This window comes from Scyliorhinus torazame, chromosome 5 (assembly GCF_047496885.1).
Source record: "Scyliorhinus torazame isolate Kashiwa2021f chromosome 5, sScyTor2.1, whole genome shotgun sequence".
In the NCBI taxonomy this organism is placed as follows: Eukaryota; Metazoa; Chordata; class Chondrichthyes; order Carcharhiniformes; family Scyliorhinidae; genus Scyliorhinus; species Scyliorhinus torazame.
Genome location: NC_092711.1, coordinates 171,920,001 through 171,947,782, shown reverse-complemented (window position 1 = coordinate 171,947,782; position 27,782 = coordinate 171,920,001). Strand labels below are relative to the sequence as shown.

Here is a 27,782-nt window from a genome sequence, read left to right as displayed (position 1 = left end):
TGTATAACGTTTTGTAAACTTATTTTCCAGGGCACTAGAATGGGTGGATTTACAGACAGGAAGCTCAAACCGAACATCACAGCATGATCTGACAGAGTCACTGAGTCGCCACGGCCAGAATATCATTAGTCATTGAATTTGGAAGGAGAAATGTTTGTGTGTTCTGCCTGTGTGACACCATTTCAAACATCATTGTGACTGGAAAAGCATCAGGACACACACTGGAATGGGAGTGTTCCAGTACATTGACTGTACAAAGAGCTTTAACCAGTAAGACAGTCTGTAAAAAAATCACACGATTCGCAGCAGGGAGAAACCATACAGGTGTTCTGTGTGTGTGGACAAAGCTTCAACTGACTGTCCAAACTGGAGAGATATGAGGAAACTGGCACCATGGAGAAACCGTGGAAATGTGAGGACTGTGGTGAAGGATTCAATTCTTCACCCCGGCTGGAAATCCATCGACGCGTTCACACTGGGGAAAGGCCGTTCAACTGTTCTGTGTGTGAGAGGAGATTCACTCAGTCATCTGCCCTTCGCTTACACCAGCGAGCTCACGCTGAGAAGAAACCATTCAGCTGCACAACCTGTGAAGAGAAATTCAAGTCTTTATCCATCCTCACTGAACACCAGCGAATTCACACGAGTCAGAAACCATTCATTTGCTTTGTGTGTGGGAAGGGATTCACTCAGGTATTCACCCTCCAGACACACCACCAAATGCACACAAACGAGGAACCATTCAGGTGCATCACCTGTGGAGAGAGTTTCAGCCAGTCAACTGACCTCAGTGAGCACCAACGCACTCACACTGGGGAGAAGCCGTTCACCTGCTCCGTGTGTGGGATGGGATTTCCTTGGGCATCCCAACTGCTGACACATCAGTGGGATCACACCGGGGGGAGACGGTTCTCCTGCTCCTTGTGTGGAGCGGGATTCACTCAGTCACAACACCTGCTGAGACACCAGCGAGTTCACAAATGACCAGGGATTGGAATCTGCTGTTTTGCTGCTGCTAATCACATCCAGGATTGATAGTCTGACAATATCTGGTTTGATTCTGCTGATGTTAACAATCCCTATAACTGGCTGCAGTTTAATATTCTGAAAATGTCAATGATTTTTGGGACTACAATGTCCCTTTTTAAAAGCCCCATTTGTGATTTTTTCCCCTTAATTCAAGAACTCTCAACAGGAACACATGTACAGTAAAATTCTGAACTTGCACTTCAATCCTAACTTGATCTTTGATGCAAATCAGTGCCTAAAAGGTTCCACTGATTAACATCTCCAATTAGAAAGTGCAGATTAATCCTTGCTGACAATTCTTACTGACTTCTTCAGTGTTCTGTCCATTATGATATTAAATCGTGAAGGAAGCGAAACAAACTGTGAAACATTATACATGTACTTTAAAAAACGCTTAAAAACCTGAACATCAACATTAATACTGATGAAGTTTGTAAGTCGCTGAGTTGAATCATTTCTGACACAGCAGCAGCAACATTTGGTAAAGGTGGAACCCACAACAAAGACTGGTTCAGACTCACTCGGCTGAGATGACATCTGTCATTGAAGCAAAAAGCAAAGTCGACCTGATGTGCAGCATAAACCCAACAGCTAGAACACTGCATTACTTGAAGGTAGCCAAGACAGTTGTGTAAATATTAGGGAGATCCTGTGCAAATAAACATTGGACCAGCCTCTCTCAATAATTCCAAGCTGCCTGTGACAATGGAAATCTATGTCTGATGGGATCAAGAGGGATCTTTATCCGACCATCACCAAAGTTGCCCGGCTGAAATTGGCAGCTGGTGAAGTTCTTACCAACAGAAGTAAACAGATGTTCTGCTGGGTTGATCACGGCTGTGAGCTGGACGTCTCCCAGACTCTGATTGTCTCTATTGCAGCTCCTGTCATGGTTGAGTTGGACAAGGAACCCTCACCACTTGAACTTGAAAATGTCATTCAGAAAGGCACCCGGCAAGGATGGGATTCCAGCTGATCTGCTTACACACGGAAAGTCCCATCGGCTGTCGCACCTTCATGACCTCCGACGTCTCTGATGGGTGACAGGAACCATTCCATACGTGTGATGCAAAATCATCACAATATATAAAATCAGCAGTGACAGGGGAGATTCCAACAACTACAGGGACATCTCACTCCTTAACATCACTGGGAGGACCTTCACTAAGGTCATGTCTAAAAGATCCATCTACTTGCAGATTGAATGTATCCAGAAGCACAGTGCGGTTTCTCTGCTGACAGGTCTGCAGTGAACATGATCTTCTCCACACACCAGCTACAAGAGAAGTGAACAATTGGTATTTAATCTAAAATGTCTATGCTGAGAAAAGTGAAACGTTATCATTACTGAGTGAAAGTGAACCTTTCAGTGTGAATCACAATTTAATTGTACAATTGGAAAAGGCACCAAAATGTTTGATTCCCTCAAGACAAACTTCAGCCTTACATAGAAACATAGAAAATAGAAGCAGGAGGAGGCCATTCGGCCCTTTGAGCTTGCTCCATCATTCATTATGATCATGGCTGATCATCCAACTCAGTAACCTGTTCCCCGCTTTCCCTCCACATCCTTTGATCCCTTTTGCCCGAAGAGCTGTATCTAACTGCTTCTTGAAAGCAGACAATGTTTTGTCCTCAACTCTTTCTGTGGTAGCGAATTCCACAGGCTGACCACTCTCTGGGTGAATAAATTTCTCCTCATCTCTGTCCTAAGTAGTCTACCCCATACCCTTAAACTATGATGCATGGTGCTGGACTTCCCGCATTTACTCTGTCTAGTCCTGTTAGAATTTTATAGGTTTCCATAAGATCCCTCTCATTCTTCTGATCACCAGCGAACATAATCCTAACTGGCTGAATCTCTCCTCATATGTCAGTCCCACCATCCCAGGAATCAATCTGGTAAACCTTCGCTGCACTCCCTCTATAGCAAGAACATCCTTCCTCAGATAAGGAGACCAAAGCTGCAGATAATATCCCAGGTGTGGCCTCACCAAGGCCCTGTATAATTGCAACAAGACATCCCTGCTCCTGTACTCAAATCCTGCTAATAAGGCCAACGTACCATTTTTCTTCTTCACCACCTGCTGTACCTGCATGCTTACCTTCAGTGACATTTCCACCGTTTCTCCATGGTGCCGATGACCTTGTGTCTCTCCAGATTGGAGCCTCATTCACACACAGAACATCGTGTACAGTTTCTCTCTGCTGTGAATGATGTGATGTTTTTTCAGCCTGTGTAACTGGTTAAGGCTCTTTTCACAGTCAGCTCACTGGAACACATTCACTTGCGTATGTATGTATCTCGGTGCTTTTTTCAGTCACACTGACCTTCCCACAGATAGAAAACAAACATTTCTCCTTCCACATTCAGGGGTCGATGATTTTCATATCCTGACAAATCAAAAGTCTCTCAAAAACCTTGAGTTTGCTGTCTGTAAGTCTTTCCATTCCATACCCTGTAAAAAGAATTGAAGTAGAATGAAACTCAATAGACAGCACAAAAACAGGTCATTGTACCCAGTGTCAGTGTATATATTCCCTATGAGCCTACCGCTTCTCTCTGTCAGCAGGTATTTCTATTCCTTTCTCTCTTGTGTCTGCAACTTGCTAAGTGCATTCATGCTGTTTTCCTCAACCAGTCCATGTGGCAGCAAGTTCCACACCCTCTGGATAAAGACATTGAATCTAACCAGTACTATCCTGTGTGGCCGCAGAGCAATGCTGCCTCTTTTCTCAATTTCCTGCAGAGGCTGAATCATTGTTGATGAAAAAGCGTTGAGCCCAGCAGCATTACTCTTGTCTGATCATCTCTGCAAAGCAGGCGTACCAGCAAAGTCAGCTCAGCCTTCACAACACTCACAATACAGCCGATACCTTGTCAAGGAACTGCAATGAACCACAAACAACTATTTGTAGGAATCCCTGTCTGCCTATCCTCCGGTAAAACATCTTGAGATGTTAATGGCGATATGTGAATAAGATGAGGTGTTTCTTCATTCAAGTTTGTAAATTGGAATTCTACACCCTTGAAGGCTGTGGATGCTCAGTCGCTGAGTATATTCAAGACTGAATTCAACAGATTATTGGTTACAGAGGGAAAGAAGGAAAATGGCGACAAGGAGAAAAAGTGGAGCAGGCTCTATGTCCTCCAACTGCTCCTGTTTATTCTGCTCTTAAGTGGCTCTTGATGGACCGTGTCCTCTTTACATTTAGTAAAATGACCAATAACGATTTCGGATTTTATTTTGGTTCCATTCAGGTTCCGAGAATCGTAGAGATGCATTGCACAAGAGGGGGCGATGGGGGTTGTTCAGCCCATCTTTCCTGTGCTGACTTTTAGAAAGAACGGACTTGTTCAGTCTCTCATTCCCGTTTTGTGTCCCTAGCCATGCACCTTCTCATCCTTGGGTAACTATCCACTTCTCTTTTAAAATTAATTAGTGAATCGTATCGCTGCCTTTTCAGGCAAATCCTGGAACTCACTGAGTTTTGCTCAACTGCCATTGTGATACAGGTAGTTCAATGAAGGTTTTGCAGTGGGCAGTATGAGAGTATTTCAAAAATATAAACAGAAAAATATGTTTGAATATTAAAATTATTGGATGGGAGGGTAGAGCTGGTCCAGGGTTCAGAATGATTTTTCTCCTGGTCACTGGGACCCTGAAGCCTCCACTTCCTGTTCCCTCACCAAAATGGCCGCACATGCGCCGCTTCTACCAAGTTTCTACTTTGTTTCTACCAAGATGGCGGCTGGTCACCCTGGGTCAGTGGGCCGACACTAGACTCTGGACACTTTGGAAGCAGAAGGGGACAAATAGAAGTGGAGAGACAGGAGGTGAAGGAGACAGATTTTATACAACTACAACTTGAACAATAACTTTGACAGAATCTCAAACCCCCAACTTCCCCAAAGTAAGAGGTGTATATGAAAACCACCACCTCCAATTCACACATCGTCCTGACTTGTCTGACATCCAGAATTGGGTGAACAGACATTTCCTCCAATTAAACATTGGAAATAGTGAAGTCATTGAGTTTGCACATTCTCCCAGTGTCATAGAACATTACAGCGCAGTACAGGCCCTTTGGCCCTCGATGTTGCACCGACCTGTGAAACCACTCGAAAGCCCATCTACACTATTCCCTTATCGTCTATATGTCTATCCAATGACCATTTGTATGCCCCTAATGTTGGCGAGTCCACGACTGTTGCAGGCAGGGCATTCCACGCCCTTACTACCTCTGACATCTGTCCTATATCTATCTCCCCTCAATTTAAAGCTATGTCCCCTCGTGCTAGACATCACCATCTGAGGAAAACGGCTCTCACTGTCCACTCTATCTAATCCTCTGATCATCTTGTATGCCTCAATTAAGTCACCTCTTAACCTTCTCTCTAACGAAAACAGCCTCAAGTCCCTCAGCCTTCCCTCATAAGATCTTCCCTCCATACAAGGCAACATTCTGGTAAATCTCCTCTGCACCCTTTCCAATGCTTCCACATCCTTCCTATAATGCGGCGACCAGAATTGCACGCAATACTCCAAATGCGGCCGCACCAGAGTTTTGTACAGCTGCAACATGACCTCATGGCTCCGAGTGTCTGCGTGGGTTTCATCCCCACAACCCAAAGATGTGCAGCGTGGGTGGATTGGCCACGCTAAATTGGAAAATAATAATTGGGTACTCTAAATTTATTTTAAAAAAGAAATAGTGAAGCCATTGTCTGATGGCCCTGCTACAAACTCCATTCTCTAGTCACCATCCACCTCCCTGGCAACTGTGTTTATTTTATCCTTTCACAGGGAGTGGATACTGCTGGGAGAAATCATTGCCCACTCCTAATTGCCCTCGAGAAGATGATGGTGAGTTGTCTTCTCAAACCGCTGTAATACATGATGTGTAGGTTGAGCCACAGCGTAGCCAGGGTGGAAGTTCCAGGATTTTCACCCAAAAACAGTGAAGGAACAGTGACATAGTTCCAAGTCAGGATGTTGTGTGGCTTGGAGGGGAACTTGCAGGTGATGGTGTTCTCATGTGTCTGCTGTTCTTGTCGTATGAGGTGGTCACGGGTTGAAAAGTACTGTCTAAAGAGCCTTGATGAGTTGCTGCAGTGCATCTTGTAGGTGGTACGCGCACTGTGTGTGACTAATGCAGATTTCAATGTCATATTTGACCAGATGAGCTTTTGACTACATATTTGCACCATCACTGAGACTGTTTATATCCAGCTCAATAATATTACCTGACCGAGCCCTCACCTCAGTGTGTCTGCTCTGAAACCAACATCTATGCAACTGTTATCTTTAAACTTGATGATTCCAACACACTCCTGACCAGCATCCCAACTTTTATCATCTGTAAACTTGAGATAATTTGCTGCCCATTTTCTCATTCGTGCCAATTCCCTTTTCACTTGGCGCAGTCTTATCAACTGGTTGAACTGTTGATTACCAGAGGCAGCAGCAACACATCCAGCTCTACCTGGCCCTGCTCTCCTCTGCCTAAACTGATCACTATTTGAAAATGAAAATCGCTTATTGTCACGAGTAGGCTTCAATGAAGTTACTGTGAAAAGCCCTTAGTCGCCACATTCCGGCACCTGTTCGGGGAGGCTGATACGGGAATCGAACCGTGCTGCTGGCCTGCCTTGGTCTGCTTTAAAAGCCAGCGATTTAGCCCAGTGTGTTGAACCAGCCCCTGGTTCTGGATTGTTCCTGGAAGCAAGGACAACCCAGATTCTGTTCTTCATGATCATCTTCTTAAATCTCTCTCCTGACTTCGAACAAGTGCAAGAAGCTCATTGATTTCTTTGTCACTGACACTGAGATCATCCGTTCAGCTGAATCTACTTCCAAAAGTTATTTGTGAACTCGCCTGTGTCTCATTAGGTTTTGTGACTGCGTGAATCTCTTCCCACACATGGAGCAGTTGAAAGGCCTCTACCCAGTGTGAACTCGCTGGTGTGTTAGAAGGTCAGATGAATTAGTAAATCTCTTCCCACACTTGAAGCAGATGAACGGACTTTCCCCAGTGTGACCACGTTTGTGATGAACTGCTGAATCCCTTCATACACACAGAGCAGATGAATGGCCGCTCTCCAGTGTGAATTCGCTGGTGTGTGCGAAGGTTGAACAATCGTTTAAATTGTTTCCCACACATGGAGCAGGTGAAAGGTCTCTCCCCTGAGTGACTACGCAGATGAGTTTCCAGTTGGGATGGAGATATGAATGCCTTCCCACAGGCCCCGCATTTCCATGTTTTGTCTATGGTGTGGATGTCCTTGTGTCTCTCCAGGTTGGACGATTTCACACCTGTAGATTTCAAATTTCCCATAAAAAGAGTTTATAAACATCATCATTGTCAATACCGAATAAAAATGAAGGAGAGACAATTCTCGTTTGTACGGAACAGATTTTCTGCACTTCTTTCTGCGAAACAGTAAATCCTCATCACATACGTTCTTCCTCTTTCCTATGCTGGAATCCAAACCCCAGGTTGACAAACCAGCCCACATTTTATGGGCCATATTTGAATCCACTGAGATTTGCTGCTTGGGTGTCTGACTCATCAACTGGACCTATGTAGAACTCTGTTCCAACCGTTCTGGCAGCCAACCACCCCCTCCCTGGCCTCACATTTCTGTCAGCAGCCCACACAACACCGCCCACCTCTTCACACAGACCCATGCAGACTTACCTTTAATTTTCACCATGAGAGTTTGTCAGTCTGCCAAACCTTTCTAACCATCTTCAAAATTCCTTTCCTTACAGTTTACCCGCTCCCTCCACTCTGGCTGGGTTCAGTTCTCAAGTCCCTCTGTGTAGAGTGAGAATAAATCGCTAATTTTCTCTCCTGGTCACTGGAATCCTGATGCCCCGCCCACTCTGTTGTTTCACCAAGACGGCCGCAGCTGAAGCAAACAAGCCCCGGGAGCTGCAAAATCAGGATCTGTGGGCTCTTCTTGGCGGTTTGGGGCCTCCAGCGGGTGTTTGTGAATCCTCCCCACCCACCTGCCAGGGCTCCCTTCCTTTCTAGAGATCAGAGTCCTCATTGATTTGAGTGCAAAGTGTAATCTCTTATTTATTGTCCCCCTCCCCCATCCTCTGATGTGAACCATCCTCCAGTCGCTGAAGCAGGATGGTGACCTTTAACCTGGGCCTGTTCCTAGGAGGGAGAAGCCCCGCAGCTGCAAACCAGGGAGCTGACAATGATTGAAGGGTTTATGGATCCTCCCTCCCACCGCCTGACACTAACTTTGCTTCCGCGGGACAAAGGACTCTCCTCCAGACGAACAATAGCATTGCGCCTGCGCGCTACTGTCTCACCTCATCAACCGCACTCCCTCCGTGTCCCGATCAGGCAGCAGAATGTGGCGACTTGGGGCTTTTCACTTTGTTGCAACGTTAATGTGAGCTTACTTGTGACAATAGAGATTATTATTATGAAAGGCAGAACTTTCAAATGTCTAAACCGTGGGAAATGCTATAAAACGTCCCGTGAACTGATGTCCCATCAGCTTGTTCACACTGATGAGAGACCATTCAGGTGCTCTCACTATGGGACTAGATTCAAGCGATCGGAGCAACTCACTGTACACCAGCGAATTCACACTGGGGAGATCCAATCTTTCCTCACAGTTAGAATTCTCCATCCCGGGCAACATCATCATAAATCTCCTCTGCAGCGGGCAGCACCATGGCACAGTGGTTACATTGCCTCATGGCGCCGAGGTCCCAGGTTCGATCCCGGCTCTGGGTCACTGTCCGTGTGGAGTTTGCGCATTTGCCCCGTGTTTGCGTGGGTTTCGCCCCCCCACAACACAAAGATGTGCAGGGTAGGTAGATTGGCCACAATAAATTGCCCCTTAATTATGGGGAGCTGGTAGAAGGGCTGGGGGCCCCACTCGGGCTGGAGGGTTTGAAGGCCATGCAGTCGGGCAAGGCCTCGGGACCAGACGGGCACCAAGCCGAGTTCTATAAAAAATTGTCTGGAATATTGGGGCCGGTGCTGATGAAGGTCTTTAACGAGGCCTAGGAAAGAGGGGATCTGCCCCAGACAATGTCACAGGCAATGATCTCGCTCATTCTGAAAAGGGACAAGGACCCGGGGCTATGTGGGTCTTACAAGCCGATTTCCTTGCTGAACGTAGATGCCAAACATCTGGCCAGAATTTTGTCCTCCAGGATTGAGGTCTCTGTACCGGACGTTATAGTGGAGGATCAGACTGGGTTCGTTAAGGGCAGGCAGCTGGGGGCCAATGTAAGAAGGCTGCTAAACGTGATCATGGTGCCCCCGGAAGGTAGGGAAGTTGAGGTGGTAGTCGCGATGGAAAAAGCCTTTGACCGAGTCGAGTGGGATTACTTATGGGAGGTGCTGGAGTGGTTCAGGGTTGGAAGGGGCTTTGTTGACTGGGTTAGGATGGTGTACCGGCTCTGGTTGCAAGTGTACGGACAACAGGACGACTTAGGACTATTTCACACTGCACCGAGAGACGAGACAGGGATGTCTCCTCTCCCCGCTGCTGTTTGTGCTGGGGATAGAGCCGCTGGCAATTGCTCGGAGGGCCTCAAGGGGCTGGAAGAGGTTGGTCCGGAGGGGCTGGGGACCGAGTCTCGCTGTATGCGGATGACCTATGTGGTAGCCACCACGATCGACTGTTGTATGTCTCAGACCCAGAGGAGGGGATGGAAGAAATTATGGGAATTTTAGGGGAATTCGGCCGGTTTTCGGGGTACAAGCTTAATATGGGGAAGAGCGAGATGTTTGTGGTCCAGGCGAGGGGTCAGGTGAGGCGACTGGGGGAACTGCCGTTTAGAATGGCAGGGGGCAGTTTTAGGTACTTGGTATTCAGGTGGTGAGGGATTGAGGCAGGCTTCATAAATTGAACAAGGCCCGGTTGGTGGAACAGATGAAGGAGGATTTCCGGAGATGGGATGCGCTCCCGTTGTCTCTGGCGGGTAGGGTGCAGTTGGTAAAAATGATGGTCCTCCCGAGATTCCTATTTGTTTTCCAATGCCTCCCCATATTCATCCCACGGTCCTTTTTTAAGCGGATCAATAAGATTATTGTGGGCTTTGTGTGGGGGGGCAAGCCCCCACGGGTGAAGAGGGCAATGCTCGAGCGGAGTCGGGGGGGGGATGGAGGGCTGGTGGTGCCACATTTCAGCAATTACTGCAGGGCGGCTAACATTGCCATGGTTAGGAGGTGGGTGGGGGGGGGATCCGGCGTGGGTGCGCCTGGAGGCGGCTTCTTGTAAAGGAACAAGTCAGGGGTGGGCATTGGTAACAACGCCTCTGCCATTCCCACTGGCGCGGTACTCCACCAGTCCAGTGGTGGTGGAGGCCTGAGAGTCTGGGGGGAGTGGAGGAGACATGTGGAAGCAGAGGGGGCATCGGTATGGTCCCCATTCTGCGATAACCATCAGTTTGCCCCGGGGAGGATGGACTGGGGGTTCCGAATTTGGCGGAGAGCAGGGATTGAGAGGATGGGGGACTTGTGTATCGAAGGAAGCTTCCCGAGTATGAGGGCGCTGGAGGAGAAGTTTGCATTGGCGGGGGGGAAATGAATTTCGATATTTACAGGTACGGGACTTTTTGCGGAAGCAGGAACCAACCTTCCCACTCCTGCCGTTAAGGGGGATTCAGGATAGGGTGGTTTCTAGAGGATGGATAGGAGAGGGGAGCGTCTCAGACATATATAAAGAGCTTATGGGATTGGAGGAGAACCAGACTGAGGAGTCGAAGCAAAAGTGGGAGGAGGAGCTGGGGGGAGAGTTAGAGGAGGGCCTTTGGGCGGACACGCTGAGTAGGGTCAACACGACCGCAACATGTGCCAGGCTCAGCCTTATCCAATTTAAGGTCATTCACCGGGCTCACATGACAGTGGCCCGGATGAGCAGATTCTTTAGGGTGGAATACAGGTGTGCGAAGTGCGAGGGGGGGGGGGGCAGCGAACCATGTCCATATGTTCTGGGCATACCCAAAACTGAGGGGGTTTTGGCAGGGGTTTGCCGATGCCATATCCACGGTATTAAATACGAGGGTGGCAATGAGTCCAGAGGTGGCGATTCTTGGGGTGTTGCAGAATCCGGGAATCCAGGAGGAGAAAGAGGCGGACGTTCTGGTCTTTGCTTCCCTGGTAGCCCAGAGGCGCCTATTACTAGCATGAAGGGACTCAAAGCCCCCAAAATTGGAGACCTGGCTTTCGGACATGGCTGGCTTTCTCTGCCTGGAGAAAATTAAGGTCGCCATGAGAGGGTCTCTGTTAGGGTTTGCCCGGAGGTGGCAACCATTCGTCGACTTCCTCGCAGAGAATTAATCGTCAGCAGAAGGGAAGGGGAGTTAGGCTCGCGTAGATTAGGGCGGTAAGTAATTGTAGGACCTGTGGGTGTGGGAGGCAGTATTTGTACTATGTTAATATTTTCCTTGTTATGTACATTGTTGATTTTGTTGCTGTTACAATGACAAAGAAATATCTCAATAAAATGTTTATTAAAAAAAAAACCCTTAATTGGAAAAAATTAATTGGGCACTCCAAATTAATAAAAATAAATAAATAAATCTCCTTTACTGTGCCTCTAGTGTAATCGCATCCTTCCTGTAATGTGGTGACCAGAACTGTCTGCAGTGCTCCGGCTGTGGTCTAACTGGTGTTTAATGCAGTTCCAGCACACTCTCCCTGTTCTTATATTCTTGGCCCTCGGCTATCAAAGGAAACTGTCCCACCTGCCTTCCTAAGCACTAATAACAGAGAGTGAGAGGCAGGCGAGAGTGACAGAGGGAGAGGAGGTAGCAGAGGGAATGAGAGGCACCAGAGAGAGAGAGGAACACCAGAGGCAGAGAGAGGCTGGAGCGAGAGGAGAGAAAAGAGAGAAACAGTCCAGTAAGTAACAAAAATAAGTAATGGAATTGAGTTCAGACACGGATCTGCATGAACTGACACCACTTTATTGACAGATTGCCAAGGTAGTCACTGTACTTGAATCAATGTTATTCACTTTTGGAATTGAATGAATTAAGGGTCAGATTAACTATATCACCCCAGTATCAGATAGGCCTGTTTAATACAGAACAGGGTTAAACCCAGTGTCCAATATTAGAGGTCTCTGTGGCTGTTGGATGCCTGGTTTCACTGTACAGCTGACAACCCACAGCTTCAGTGAACTCGTCGACCCAGGGTCTGTTTCTAAACCCTCATCACAATAGATTACCTGGTTAGCTATTTATATATGGTCATCATGGTCAGACAGTTAACACAAAGCTCAACCAGAAACGACGGTTCTTCTTTCTACTGATTCCAGTTCCGACAAGGGGTCACAGCATCTCCAGCCCTCAGCTCTGTTACTAGGCTGTCATTGACATGAGCAACAGAGAGACAGCAAGTTGCCTGAGGCTGAAATGGGAAGTTGAAACTTGTGACTCAAAACCAATTGTGTAAGATCTCTGAAAAGATCAGGAATTTTAAAAGATAAATTCTAACCCCAGTGAACAAATTAATGAGTCATAAGACAAAAACTTCAGGTTTTATGACTTTTACTGCAACAAACTAGAAACAACAATGCCTAAACACTATTTTTATAGGGAACGTATCCCTTAAACTATAAACAGAATGATGCCCTTTTACGTTTAACACAATCAAAAATCACACTCCATGGTTACATCGCTGAAGTTGTCACTCAATTCTCCTGGAACCAGCCCAATGTGATTCTTCGTTCCTGTGTTTACTTCCATTCTGTTCCTTTGCCTGACAGGCAAACCTTCACCCCAGAAGTGTCTTTTGCAGTGATGGTTCTCCTGATGATATTCAGGTCCCGATAAGCCAAGTGACTCTTCCAAATCCTGAAGTGTCGTTCGGTTTTTTTCTGCAAGTCTTCATCTAATATCCTGTAAAAGGAATTTACAAATGGAAATTGAGAACAGGCAATTCTAGTTTCCATCCAACACACTCTCCCTCCATTCTCACTCTGTAATATTCATCCTCTTAATAGGACTTTAAAATAAAGATTGGGGGGGAAGGGAAAGTCAGGGAACCAAGAGGTGAAGTAATCAGTGGGAAGCGTAGCTGCTTAGGAATACAAAAAAGCACGAAAAGACAAAACTCAGGAGAGGTTATGATAGTCCCCATCCCACAAAATATGACACAGTGTATGGAAAGGCTCAGTAAACCAAGGTCCACCACACTAAGAAAACAAAAAGGGACGGTCAATAGAGAATGAAAGGTGCTATATTTAAATGCGCGCAGTGTACGGAACAAGGTAGATGAGCTTGTGGCCCAGATTGTGACTGGCAGGTATGATGTGGTAGGCATCACAGAGACATGGTTGCAGGGGGTTCAGGACTGGCATTTAAACATCCAGGGATTCACAACCTATCGAAAAGACAGAGAGGTGGGCAGAGGGGGCGGGGTTGCCTTGTTAATTAGGAATGAAATTAAATCAATAGCACTAAACGACATAGGGTCAGATGATGTGGAGTCTGTGTGGGTAGAGTTGAGGAACCACAAAGGCAAAAAAAACATAATGGGAGTTATGTACAGGCCTCCTAACAGTGGCCAGGACCGGGGGCACAAAATGCACCACGAAATAGAAAGTGCATGTCAGAAAGGCAAGGTCACAGTGATCATGGGGGACTTCAATATGCAGGTGGACTGGGTAAATAATGCTGCCAGTGGACCCAAGGAAAGGGAATTCATTGAATGTTTACAGGAGGGCTTTTTGGAACAGCTTGTGATGGAGCCCACGAGGGAACAGGCCATTCTGGACTTAGTGTTATGTAATGAGCCAGACTTGATTAAAGATCTTAAAGTAAGGGAGCACTTAGGAGGCAGTGATCATAATATGGTAGAATTCAATCTCCAATTTGAAAGAAAGGTAGAATCAGATGTAAAGGTGTTACAGTTAAATAAAGGTAACTACAGGGGCATGAGGGAGGAACTGACAAAAATCGACTGGGAGCAGAGCCTAGTGAGAAAGACAGTAGAACAGCAATGGCAGGAGTTTCTGGGAGTAATTGAGGACACAGTACAGAGGTTCATCCCAAAGAAAAGAAAGGTTATCAGAGGGGGGATTAGGCAGCCATGGCTGACAAAGGAAGTTAGGGAATGCATCAAAGCAAAAGAGAAAGCCTATAATGTGGCAAAGAGTAGTGGGAAGTCAGAAGATTGGGAAGGCTACAAAAACAAACAGAGGATACCAAAGAGAGAAATAAGGAAAGAGAGGATCAAATATGAAGGTAGGCTAGCCAGTAACATTAGGAATGATAGTAAAAGTTTCTTTAAATACGTTAAAAACAAACGGGAGGCAAAAGTTGACATTGGGCCGCTCCAAAATGACGCTGGTAATTTTGTGATGGGAGACAAGGAAATAGCTGAGGAACTAAATAAGTACTTTGCGTCAGTCTTCACAGTAGAAGACATGAGTAATATCCCAACAATTCCGGAGAGTCAGGGGGCAGAGTTGAATATGGTAGCCATCACAAAGGAGAAAGTGCTAGAGAAACTAAGAGGTCTAAAAATTGATAAATCTCTGGGCCCAGATGGGCTACATCCTAGAGTTCTAAAGGAGATAGCTGAAGAAATAGTGGAGGCGTTAGTTATGATCTTTCAAAAGTCACTGGAGTCAGGGAAAGTCCCAGAGGATTGGAAAATCGCTGTTGTAACTCCCTTGTTCAAGAAGGGAACAAGGAAAAAGATGGAAAATTATAGGCCAATTAGCCTAACCTCGGTTGTTGGCAAGATTCTAGAATCCATTGTTAAGGATGAGATTTCTAAATTCTTGGAAGTGCAGGGTCAGATTAGGACAAGTCAGCATGGATTTAGTAAGGGGAGGTCGTGCCTGACAAACCTGTTAGAGTTCTTTGAAAAGATAACAAATAGGTTAGACCAAGGTGAGCCAATGGATGTTATCTATCTTGACTTCCAAAAGGCCTTTGATAAGGTGCCTCACGGGAGACTGCTGAGTAAAATAAGGGCCCATGGTATTCGAGGCAAGGTACTAACATGGATTGACGATTGGCTGTCAGGCAGAAGGCAGAGAGTTGGGAAAAAAGGTTCTTTTTCGGAGTGGCAACCGGTGACGAGTGGTGTCCCGCAGGGTTCAGTGTTGGGGCCACAGCTGTTCTCTTTATATATTAACGATCTAGATGACGGGACTGGGGGCATTCTGGCTAAGTTTGCCGATGATACAAAGATAGGTGGGGGGGCAGGTAGTATGGAGGAGGTGGGGAGGCTGCAGAAAGATTTAGACAGTTTAGGAGAGTGGTCCAAGAAATGGCTGATGAAATTCAACGTGGGCAAGTGCGAGGTCTTGCACTTTGGAAAAAAGAATAGAGGCATGGACTATTTTCTAAACGGTGACAAAATTCATAATGCTGAAGTGCAAAGGGACTTGGGAGTCCTAGTCCAGGATTCTCTAAAGGTAAACTTGCAGGTTGAGTCCGTAATTAAGAAAGCAAATGCAATGTTGTCATTCATCTCAAGAGGCTTGGAATATAAAAGCAGGGATGTACTTCTGAAGCTTTATAAAGCATTAGTTAGGCCCCATTTAGAATACTGTGAGCAATTTTGGGCCCCACACCTCAGGAAGGACATACTGGCACTGGAGCGGCTCCAGCGGAGATTCACACGGATGATCCCAGGAATGGTAGGCCTAACATACGATGAACGTCTGAGGATCCTGGGATTATATTCATTGGAGTTTAGGAGGTTGAGGGGAGATCTAATAGAAACTTACAAGATAATGAATGGCTTCGATAGGGTGGATGTAGGGAAGTTGTTTCCATTAGCAGGGGAGACTAGGACCCGGGGGCACAGCCTTAGAATAAAAGGGAGTCACTTTAGAACAGAGATGAGGAGAAATTTCTTCAGCCAGAGAGTGGTGGGTCTGTGGAATTCATTGCCACAGAGGGCGGTGGAGGCCGGGACGTTGAGTGTCTTTAAGACAGAAGTTGATAAATTCTTGATTTCTCGAGGAATTAAGGGCTATGGAGAGAGAGCGGGTAACTGGAGTTGAAATCAGCCATGATTGAATGGTGGAGTGGACTCGATGGGCCGAATGGCCTTACTTCCGCTTCTATGTCTTATGGTCTTATGGTCTTAATTCTCTGAAGGTGCTGATTCAGGCTGACTGACAGATCCCTGCTCACTGCTTCCCATCTTGGAGAGGCCTGAAATTCTCCATGCAGGCTGCAAGACAGAAATATGTCCATATTACTGAACTCAAAATGTGTGCAACACACAGACTGGATTCACTTCCTTTCTCTTCAGTTGCTGCAAGTTACCAATGACCCCTCAGAATGAGAAAAGAAATGGAAAGATAAAGTAGGCTTGGAGCGGCTGCTGCCTCTTGTGGGGCATTCCAGAACGAGAGGGAATCGTCTTACGAAAAGCGGTAGCAAATTCAAAAGAGTTGTAATTTAAAACAAATTTTTTAAAATTCCAATTAAGGGGCAATTTAGTGTGACCAATCCACCTGCTCTGTACATCTTTGGGTTGTGGGGGTGAAACCTACGCAGACACGGGGAGAAAGTGCAAATTCCACACAGACAGTGACCCGGGCCGGAATCGAACCCAGGTCCTCTGTGCCGTAGACAGCAGTGCTAACCACTGGGCCACAGTGCTGCCCTATTCAAAACAGAGTTGAGGAAAAACTGCTTCTCCCAAGGGCTGTGAATATGTGGAATTCACTACCCCAGAGTGCGGAGGAGCTGGGACAGTGAGTAAATTTAGGGAGGAGTTAGACAGATTTTTAATCGGGTTGAAGGGTTCTGAAGAATTTTCAGGACGGTGGAGATAAGGCCAGGATGAGATAAGCCATGATGGAATGGCAGAGCAAACTCGATGGGCCAAATGGCCTAATTCTGCTCCTATATCTCATGAACTTCTGAAAGGGGCAGACATTGATTTGCTCCCAGATGTTGCCCAGAGGAGGAAGTTTTAGTCTGAAACCCATTGTTCAACCTCCACATTGTGACATCACTAAGCTCATCCTCTAAATCAGCCAATAGGAATCCATCCGCTCCGCGGTGACGTCACTGCTTTAGAGCACATTCGCCCCCACCCTCTGTTTCCTCTCCCCCAACACTTCCTCAAGACGGTTTCCAGGCAACCGGCTGACAGTTCCGGCCGTCGACAGTCCCGGGACTGCGCATTTCTCAGGGAGAGGGGAAGCTACGCATGCGTAGGGAGCTCACTTCCGCTGTCCTTACCTCTCAGGAGTTCACCAATGGTAAGACTTGGAGGACCGGAAAGACTCTGCCCCTCCGCCAATCAGAGCTCCCCCATTGTCTCAATCCGGAAGCTGGACATGGAAGTTTCTGCCGAGCAAAGCTGTTGTTCCTCCAACCCTGAATGAGCTTGAGCTTCACACAAACTCTTGTCTCCAACATCTGTGAGTAAAACACTTTCTTTTCTCCCCCTTTCCATTTCTTATCTCATTCTGATCTTTAATTGGTCACTTGCAGCAACTGGAGGGAAAGGAAGTGAATCCAGGGAGGGTGCAGACTCTGCAATGCTTGGCCCAGGTCTCTCTCTCTCTCTCTCTCTCTCTTAAAGACATTGACATCCTTTGCTCCCTCAGCTTGACACATTTATTTGGCTAAAAGGATGGTCTCTTTCCTAATTTTCATAATTAAAGGACTGGTTTCTCCAGGAGATGGCTGACATTTAAGGGGTCAGTAAACAGGCCAAATCCAACTCAGCCAATTACTTACCTGTCGGAATACTCTCCATCATCAGCAAAGTGATGGAAGGAGTCATCAAAGATCCTATTAAGTGGCACATTCTGCAATAACATGCTCCTGGATGCTCAGTTTGGGTTCCGCCAGGGTCACTCAGCTCCTGACCTCATTACAGCCTTAGTTGAAACTTGGACGAAAGAGCTGAATGCCAGAAGTGAGGTGAGAGTGACTCCCCTTGACATCAAGGCAGCATTTGACTGAGTATGGCATCAAGGAGCCCCAGCTAAACTGGAGTAACTCATAAAGGTTCCTCAGACAGCACCTTCCAAACCTACAACCACTACCATCTAGAAGGACAAGAGCAGCAGATACCTGGGAACCCCACCACCTGGAGGTTCGCTTCCAAGTTGCACACCACCCTGACTTGGCAATATATTGCCGTTCCTTCACTGTCCCTGGGGCCCAACATCCTGGAATTTCCTCCCTAACAGCACAGGGGATGTAGGACAGCATGGTGGAGCATTGGTTAGCGCTGCTGCCTCACGGCGCCGAGGTCCCAGGCTCAATCCCGGCTCTGGGTCACTGTCCATGTGTAGTTTGCACACTCTCCCCGTGTTTGCGTGGGTTTCGCCCCCACAACCCAAAGATGTGCAGGGTATGTGGATTGGCCAGCTAAATTGCCCCTAAATTGGGAAAAAATGAATTGGGTCCTTTAAATTTATAAAAAACTATTTTTTTTAAAAAACAGCACAGGGGATGTACCTACACCTCAAGGACTGCAGCAGTTCAAGAAGGCAACTCACCACTACTTCGGAAGAGCAACTGGGGAAGGGCAATAAATGCTGGCCTAACCAGCATTGTCCACATCCCATAAATTAATTTTTAAATATTTAATATCGGACAGAGATATGTCCAGTGTTGTTATATAGTATGTATTATAGATATTATTGATGGTGCTGTAATAAAATACATGTATTATTAGTTCTAGTTTTGTAATATAGTACTGTACCTACATTATATATTTCCAGTCATACAGACATTGCAGCACTGACAGAATCAATTTGGGAACTCAAGTCAATGCTGACTCTCTGTACAGCAATCCAGTCAGTCCCATTCCCCCTCGATATCCCTGTTCACCTGCAAGTTTATTTTCTTCAAGTGACTATCCTATTTTATTTTAAATTATTGATCATCTGGACTTCCACAACCCTTGTGGGCAGTGAGTTCCCTGTCATGACCACTCCATGACTAAATAAAATTCTTCCTCAGAATTTCCCCATCTCTAATCAGTAAATGTACTTATATGGAGATTCTCTACTCTTGTACAGGTTTTAGTGAGTTTAGAGTTGTTGATCACCTTCAGGAGAATTGGGAGGGGCAATATTAGATACAGCAGAGTGAGAATGGAGGGAGAGTGTGTGGGATGGAGAATTAGAGCATTTCAGGGAAAGAGAGAGGAAAGAATGTTCGCTAGAAACTAGAATTGTCTGTTCTGAGTTTCTATCCTGTACTGACAATGATTACTATTGTAAAATCTGTTTACAGGAAGTTCGAACAAGAGGAGTTCGAGGGCAATATCTCAAACTAAATATCACGTCAAGAACTGACTGAGTCACTCAATTCGTGGGATCATCAGCCTCTGACTCTAGAAGGAGAAATGTTTGTCTATTCTGTCTGCTTCAAGAGATTTTAATCATCAGTGTGTCTGCAAAAGCACTGAGACACACACACACCCCGTGTGAGACTGTTACAGAGCACTGACTGTGGAAAGAGCTTTAACCAGTGACACACCCGGAAAAAATAATACACCATTCACAACAGGGAGAGACTGTATCGGTGTTCTGTGTGTGGATGAGGCTTCAACTGATCATCCAACGCGGTGAGGCGCAAGATCACCCGGACCATGGAGAAACCATGGAAATGTGAGGATTGTGGGAAGGGATTCAAAGGCCCGTACGGGCTGGAAAGGCATCAACGCAGTCACACTGGAGAGTGGCCGTTCACCTGCTCTCGGTGTGAAAAGGGATTCACTGACATTGGCAGCCTGTGGAAACACGAACGAGTTCACACTGGGCAGAGACCATTCGCCTGCTCTCAATGTGAAAAGGGATTCACTGACATTAGCAACGTGCGGAAACACGAACGAGTTCACACTGGAGAGAGACCGTTCACTTGCTCTGACGGTGGGAAGGGATTCACTCAGTTATCCCACCTGGAGACACACCATCGAGTTCACACCAGGGAGAGGCCATTCACCTGCACTGTGTGTGAGAAGGGATTCACTCAGTTACCCAGCCTGCAGAGACACCAGAGAGTTCACACCGGGGAGAGGCCATTCATCTGCACTGTGTGTGATAAGGGATTCACTCGGTTACCCCACCTGCAGAACCACCAGCGAATTCACACAGGGGAGAAGCCGTTCATCTGCTCTGTGTGTGATATGGGATTCACTCAATTATCCACCCTGCGGAAACACAATGTCACTCACACCAAGAGCAGGCCCTTTAAATGCTCTGACTGCAGGAGGGGTTTCAAGAGCTCTCAGCTACTGATGTCCCACCAGCGCGTTCACTCTGAGGAGAGACCGTTCAGCGGCTCTCACTGCTCAAAGAGGTTTAGAACCTCATCCAACCTGATGAAACACGAACGAGTTCACACTGGGCAGAGACCATTCACCTGCTCTCAGTGTGAAAAGGGATTCACTGACATTGGCAACCTGCGGAAACACGAACGAGTTCACACTGGGGAGAGGCCATTCACCTGCTCTGACTGTGGGAAGGGATTCACTCGGTTATCCCACCTGGAGACACACCATCGAGTTCACACCAGGGAGAGGCCATTCACCTGCACTGTGTGTGAGAAGGGATTCACTCAGTTACCCAGCCTGCAGAGACACCAGAGAGTTCACACCGGGGAGAGGCCATTCATCTGCACTGTGTGTGATAAGGGATTCACTCGGTTACCCCACCTGCAGAACCACCAGCGAATTCACACAGGGGAGAAGCCGTTCACCTGCTCTGTGTGTGATATGGGATTCACTCAATTATCCACCCTGCAGAAACACAATGTCACTCACACCAAGAGCAGGCCCTTTAAATGCTCTGACTGCAGGAGGGGTTTCAAGAGCTCTCAGCTACTGATGTCCCACCAGCGCGTTCACTCTGAGGAGAGACCGTTCAGCTGCTCTCACTGCTCAAAGAGGTTTAGAACCTCATCCAACCTGATGAAACACGAGCGAGGTCACACTGGGGAGAGCCCGTTCACCTCTCCGACTGGGAAAAGCTTCACTCAGTCATCACTTGCTGAGCCACAATGTCACTCACACCAATGAGAGACCCTTTAAATGCTCCGACTGTGGGAGTGGGTTTAAAAGCTCTCAGGTACTGATGGAACACCAGCGCATTCACACTGAGGAGAGACCGTTCAGCTGCTCTCACTGCACAAAGAGATTTCAAACATCATCCACATTGCAGAGACACCAGCAAGTTCACACTGGAAAGAAGCCATTCACCTGCTCTCTCTGTGAGGAGGGATTCACTCAGTCGTTCAACAGGCTGAGACACCAAAGGGTTCACAAATGATAACAGGTTAGATTCTGCTGTTATTCCTGCTGTTAATCACATCCAGGACTGAACCTGGAATGGGTGTAGGGATTTGCCTCCTCGTCAACTCCTCCTGGTGCTCGGACGTGGTGATCCTGGTGAACTACTGCTGCCCGGACCAGGAATACCCGACTGTGAAGTACCGTCCAGACTACCTTCCACGGAGTTCACGTCGGCCATCATCACGGCGGTCTACATCCCACCCCAGGCAGAAGTGAAGAAGGCGCTTGATGAATTGTAACCGCTATAAATAACAATAAAGCAGAATACCCGGAGGCCTTGTTTATCGTGGACGGTACTTTAACCAGGTCAACCTCAAGTGTACTGCCAAAATTCCACCAACACACCTCCTGTCCTGACAGGGACCCCAACATCCTTGACCACTGCTACACAAACATCGAGGGCGTCTGATGATCCATCCCCTGACTGCACTTCGGAAAATCGGACCACAATACGGTGCTCCTTCTCCCGGCATACAAGCAGAAATTTAAGCGGGAGAATCCGTTTAAGAAGGTTGATGCAACGGAAGAGCTCCTACGCGACTGCTTGGAGTCAGTGGACTGGACCATATTCAAGAACAAGGGAAGCACGGTAGCAGAAGTGGATAGCACTATGACTTCACAGCGCCAGGGTCCCAGGTTTGGTTCCCTGCTGGGTCACTGTCTGTGCGGAGTCTGCACATTCTCCCTGTTTCTGCGTGGGTTTCCTCGGGTGCTTCGGTTTCCTCGCAGTCTAAAGACTTGCAGGTTGGGTGGATTGGCCATGATAAATTGCCTTTGTGACCAAAAAAGGTTCAGAGGGGTTATTGGGTGACAGGGATAGGGTGGAAGTGAGGGCTCAAGTGGGTTGGTGTAGACTCGATGGGCCGAATGGCCTCCTTCTGCACTGTATGTTCTATGTTAACTCCGCAGCCAACCTAGACGAGTATGCCAGCACCGTCACAGACTTCATCAGTAAATGTGTAGAAGATTGCGTGCAAAAGAAGGTAGTCTGTACATTACCCAACCAGAATCCATGGTTTAATTGGGAGGTTCACTCCCGACTGAAGGTGTTCAAGGCAGGCAACCCTGACCTATTCAAGAAATCTATATATGACCTCCGCAAAGCCAACAGGGACTCCCAAGTGACAATACCAAACTAATCTAGAGTCGCAGACTAACGACTGGGACTCTCATTGGTTGTCCCAGGTCGTGCACCCGGATCCTGCGCTGACCCACTGGCAGGTGTGTTTCCGGACATCCTCAATCTCTCCCTCCTCCGTTCCAAGGTTCCCATTGGCTTCAAGAAGACCACCATCATACCGGTACCAAAGAAGAACCAGGCAACGTGCCTCAATGGCTATCATCCGGTGGCCTTGACATTGATCATTATGAATTGCTTCGAGATGTTGGACACATCAACTCCATACTCGCAGCATTCCTTGATCCACTGCAATTCGCATACCGCCACAACCGGTCCACAGCAGATGCCATCTCCCTGGCCCTATACTCGCCCCCGAAGCATCTCGACAACAAGGACTCCTACGTCGGACTCCTACGTCAGACTCCTATTCATTGACTACAGCTCTGCCTTCAACAGGGGCAGCACGGTAGCCTTGTGGATAGCACAATTGCTTCACAGCTCCAGACCCAGGTTCGATTCCGGCTTGGGTCACTGTCTGTGCAGAGTCTGCACATCCTCCCCGTGTGTGCGTGGGTTTCCTCCGGGTGCTACGGTTTCCTCCCACAGTCCAAAGACGTGCAGGTAAGGTGGACTGGCCATGCTAAATTGCCCTTGGTGTTGGGTGTGGTTACCGGATTATGGGGATGGGGTGGAGGTGTTGACTTTGGGTGGGGTGTTCTTTCCGGGAGCCGGTGCAGGCTCGATGGGCCGAGTGGCCTCCTTCTGCACTGTAAATTCTATGAAAAACCATAATCCTAGCCAAGCTCATATAAGAACTCCAAAACTTCGGACTAGGCTCCTCCCTCTGCAACTGGATCCTTGACTTGCTGACCCATAGACCACAATCAGTAAAGATAAACAACACCTCCTCCACAATGGTTCTCAATTCAGGAGCCCCGCAAGGCTGCACTGCCTATACACACACACGACTGCATGGCAAAATTTGGCTCCAAATCCATCCACATGTTTGCTGATGACACAACTGTAGTGGTTCGGATCACGAACATCTCCACGATAGTCCTCTATACCGGGGCCCCACAAGGCTGCATACTTAGCCCCCTACTACACTCGTTATACACACACGACTGTGTGGCAAAATCTGCTCCCGCTCCATCTACAAGTTTGCTGATGACACGACGTCATGGGTCGGATATCAAACAACGATGAGTCAGAGTCCAGGAGGGAGATAGAGAACCTAGTGGCATGGTGTAATGACAACAATCTCTTCCTCAATGTCAGCAAAACTAAGGAGTTGGTCATTGACTTCAGGAAGCGAAGTATCGTACACACCTCTGTCTGCATTAATGGGGCTGAGGTGGAGATGGTTAGCAGCTTCAAATTCCGAGGTGTGCACATCACCAGCATTCTGTCCTGGTCCACCCACATCAACGCTACAACCAAGAAACATATACTTAGGAAACTAAGGAAATTCAGCATGCCCACACTGATTGCCACATGGGCGGCATGTAACACAGTGGTTAGCATTGTTGCTTCACAGCGCCAGTGTCCCAGGTACGATTCCCGCTTGGGTCATTGTCTGTGCAGAGTCTGCACGTTCTCCCCGTGACTGCGTGGGTTTCCTCCGGGTGCTCCGGTTTCCTCCCACAAGTCCCGAAGGACGTGCTTGTTAGGTGAATTGGACATTCTGAATTCTCCTTCAGCGAACCCAAACAGGCGCCAGAGTGTGGCGACTAGTGGATTTTCACAGTAACTTCATTGCAGCGTTAACGTAAGCCTACTTGTGACAATTATGAAGATTATCATTGACTTTTACCAATTATTACAGGTGCACCAACTTTTACAGGAGCACCATAGAAAACATCTTATCTGGCTGCATCACAGCTTGTGTTATGGGCCAGGGTTCACAAAACTCCAAAGTATATCATAGAGTTCACCTGACCTACAATTGTTCATTGACTTTGGTTCCGATGAGCACAAGGGCTGCCTTTCAGGTGTTATTCAACAGAGGCCTTCACCACTTTTAATCAAAACAAGATTTATTCTACGAATTTAGTTAACATTTTTATAAACACACACAGTAAGCATTTTTATAAATTACAAACATAAATACCCCACACTGCTACAGTAATCTATGTATAACCCTTAATAAATTCCCCCCTTTAACTGTTCCAATTTAATAACAAGATCCCATAAACCAGTACCGCCTTTTCAAAGGTGTGTCCCAGCACACAGCACTCACTCTTGTTTTCTTTCCAAAACAGCAGGTTTGAATTCCTTCCAGAAAGCAATTATTTATTTTCAAGTTATCAAGCAGTCTGGAAACAGCTTTTAAAATGAAGATAGAGAGAGAGGCCAAAATACTCCTCTTTCTGAGTACAGCAGCCAAAAATGTGAAAGCGAAAGCAAAACACTCAGAGCCACAAAACAGCCCCAAACCAAAGCGAAAGTAAATACAACTCCCAGAGCCACAGCCCAGCTCCACTCACACAATGACATCACTGAAGCCATGTGATAAGACAAAAACATTTCTTAAAGGGACACTCCCATGACACTTGGTATGGCAACTGCTCAGCCCAAGACTAAGAAACTACAGAGAGTTGTGAACACAGCCCAGTCCCTTACACAAACCCGCCTCCCATCCATTGACTCTGTCCACACCTTCCGCTGCTTTGGGAAAGTGGGCAGCATAATCAAAGACCCTCCCACCAAGGTTAATCTCTTTTCCAATCTCTTCCATTGGGCAGGGGTTACAAAGTCTGAGATCTCGCAATAACAGATTCGAAACAGCTTCTTCCCCACTGTAACCAGACTCCTGAATGACCCTTTTTTTGGACTGAACTGATCTCTCCACACATCTTCTCTACTGAGTAGCACTACACTCCGTATGCTTCACCCGATGGCTATGTGTTTATATTGTGTATTTACCATATGTCCTATGTTTTTTCATGTATAAAATGATCTGTCTATATTGTACGCAGAACAATACGTTTCACTGTACCTCGGTGCACATGAATAAATTTAATCCGATCAAACTTTCTTCATTCTGACACTTGGTGAAGTGGGAGGGTCGGAGAGCTTCTTTCTGCTGGATTGGCCGGTCTCACGACTTTGCTTCCAGTGGGCTGATGCTCTTTGAGCCTGGGGGAGAGCACATTTCCACTGGAATGATCCACAAAGGCTGAAGTACATTTATTTTATCCTTGATAGTAAATAGTGTTATTCCCCCACTACAGGTGGATCTAAAAGAAACCAACTGGGTATTTACAACTATCGACAATGCTTTCATGGTCATCAATGACTTTTAATTCCAGATTTTTAATTAATTTACATTTCACCATCTGCCGAACCTGGATCCCTATTGCATTACCCTGGGTCTCTGGATTACTGGTCTGGCTATTGTTTTCCGAGATGTGTTTTGTGAGAGATGAAGTCACTATAGCCAATAAGTGAGCTGTTTTCGAGTTGTTTCCTTGACGTCCTGTACTTTCCCACTAACTTACAGACAAAACAGCTGCAACTGTACTGTGTATAAACGTGTGTTATTGTAACTACTCCCAGAGATGCTTCGGTTCGCTGAAGCATTCCCTGCATGTTTGTAATAAAGATTCCTAAACTTTAACCAACTCTAGACTCCGAGTGACATTTGTCCCAAAACAACCTGGTGTCAGGAACAGGATCCACTGACGGCTCTGGTTAAAGGAAAGTCCCCGTGGACAGCAGATACCGGGGTGAGTATTGTTTGTTTTATACCACCCGTGTTTAGTTCAGTCAGACTGACCACTGGGGACTCCTCAGAACCTCAGGGATCTGTTTCTGGTCTGTTTCTTTGACATCCATTCAATGTAATTTCAATAACTGGAACATTTCAGGCAGGGAATTGGCGGTTTTACACCAAGGATATGTTTGGGGGGGATGCTGAAGTCCCCGTGACCGAGAGGGTTTTGTAGCTGCTGAAAAATGAGGGGATAAAGGCGTACGGGAGGCTAAACAGAAAGATTTGGCAGTTGGACAGAGTTTGGCGTGTGTTCAGAGGTCCCAGATAGGGGTCAGCCAGCATCATCACATCAATGGATCTGCACAGAAAAGGTCCAACCAGATGGCGCTTATAAGGCCCAAGGTGAGGTTAGTGGCGCGGGGATTTGAAGAAGCTTTGGGTGATAAAGAGGTCAGAGTGGACTCGCCCACAGTGGGAAAGGTAATTTTGAAATTTCTTTGGCCCTTTTCGTGACATTTTCCCGGTACTTTCAGTCAAGAAACATAAAAGCTGCATTTGCGCTGGGGGATCACCTCCAGAGGGCAGTGTTTCTGCAACCCCCCAAGGTGCCAGATGTATGGAAGACTGAAGAAGTTCAATAAGTTTGTCTATGTTTTGAACGATGTTTTGAACAATGTTTCAGAGTGTATGGCACTTCTCAGTTAGATCAGTTTTGTTCAAGTCGGGTTGTCTCTCCCTGAAGGCAGAGGCTGCCGTGCTTTATTGGTACCATGGCAGGAAACTCTCGGGCATCTTTATGATGCATGTTGATGACTGCCTATGTGGTGATACTAGTGAGTTCCAAAATAATGTTACTGACAGGATCAGAACAACATTTAAGGCTGGAGTCAGGCTTCTGGGACCTTTAAATAAATTGGATTGGAAATCGGGCAGTGTGGGCTGATGTGACTTTACATCAACAATCTCAGGGAGACAGTATGAACCCTGTCACATTCAATGGGGCCGGGGCCTCACAGAAAGATGAAGATGTTTCCAAAGCTGGGACTGAGCTGCTGCAAAGTTGAATTGACGAATGGGGCACACAGGCAAGGCCGGATACAAGTTTTGATGTCTTCGAGCTGAGTTCTGTAATGAAACGTCCAGAAGTCGAGGATATTTAACGGGTGAACAAAACATTAAAAAATACAAGATGGAGAAATGTGTGCTGAAATTTCCATCTTTGGGTGAGCTGCAAAATATAAAATGGATTTTTTTAGGGATGCCTCACTCGGATGAGCCTGGCTCAGTGCCTGTACACTGAGTGATGTTTAAAAATCTCTTTCAGCAGAAGAACAGACAAACATTTCTCATTCTAAATTCAAAGGTCGATGATATTCAGCTCCCATGAATCGAGTGACTCTGTCACATCTTGATGTGATGTTTGGTGTGAAATTTCTGTCTGTAACTCCTCCCCTTCTAATATCTTGTAAAAGGAGTTTACAAAAGCCATCACTTAGTGCAGGAATGTGAAATTTGATCCTATTGTAAGATCCGGGTTTGGATCCAATCTCAATTGTAACACTCAAATCAATTACATGTCAGACTGTGATGTGAAAGTTACCTGCAGATCCTGACTAGTTACAGACCATTCCGGGT

General features: G+C 46.7%; 1 protein-coding gene and 1 long non-coding RNA gene across 2 annotated transcripts in view; one reads left to right on the top strand and one right to left on the bottom strand.

The window, feature by feature from the left end:
* Window positions 1-12,549: 12,549 nt before the first annotated feature.
* The window catches only part of LOC140420686 (uncharacterized), a 105,300-nt gene continuing 90,067 nt past the window's right edge, over window positions 12,550-27,782 (bottom strand). Inside the window, exon 2 of the long non-coding RNA XR_011946509.1 lies at window positions 12,550-12,917. This is a non-coding gene — a long non-coding RNA (uncharacterized lncRNA). The remainder of the gene's footprint in view (window positions 12,918-27,782) is intronic.
* On the top strand, window positions 17,331-23,139 carry LOC140420684 (uncharacterized). Its single transcript, XM_072504681.1, has 2 exons — window positions 17,331-17,419; window positions 19,254-23,139. Exon 2 carries the CDS (start codon window positions 19,612-19,614, stop codon window positions 21,037-21,039), a length of 1,428 nt encoding a protein of 475 aa, XP_072360782.1. The 5' UTR covers window positions 17,331-17,419; window positions 19,254-19,611; the 3' UTR covers window positions 21,040-23,139.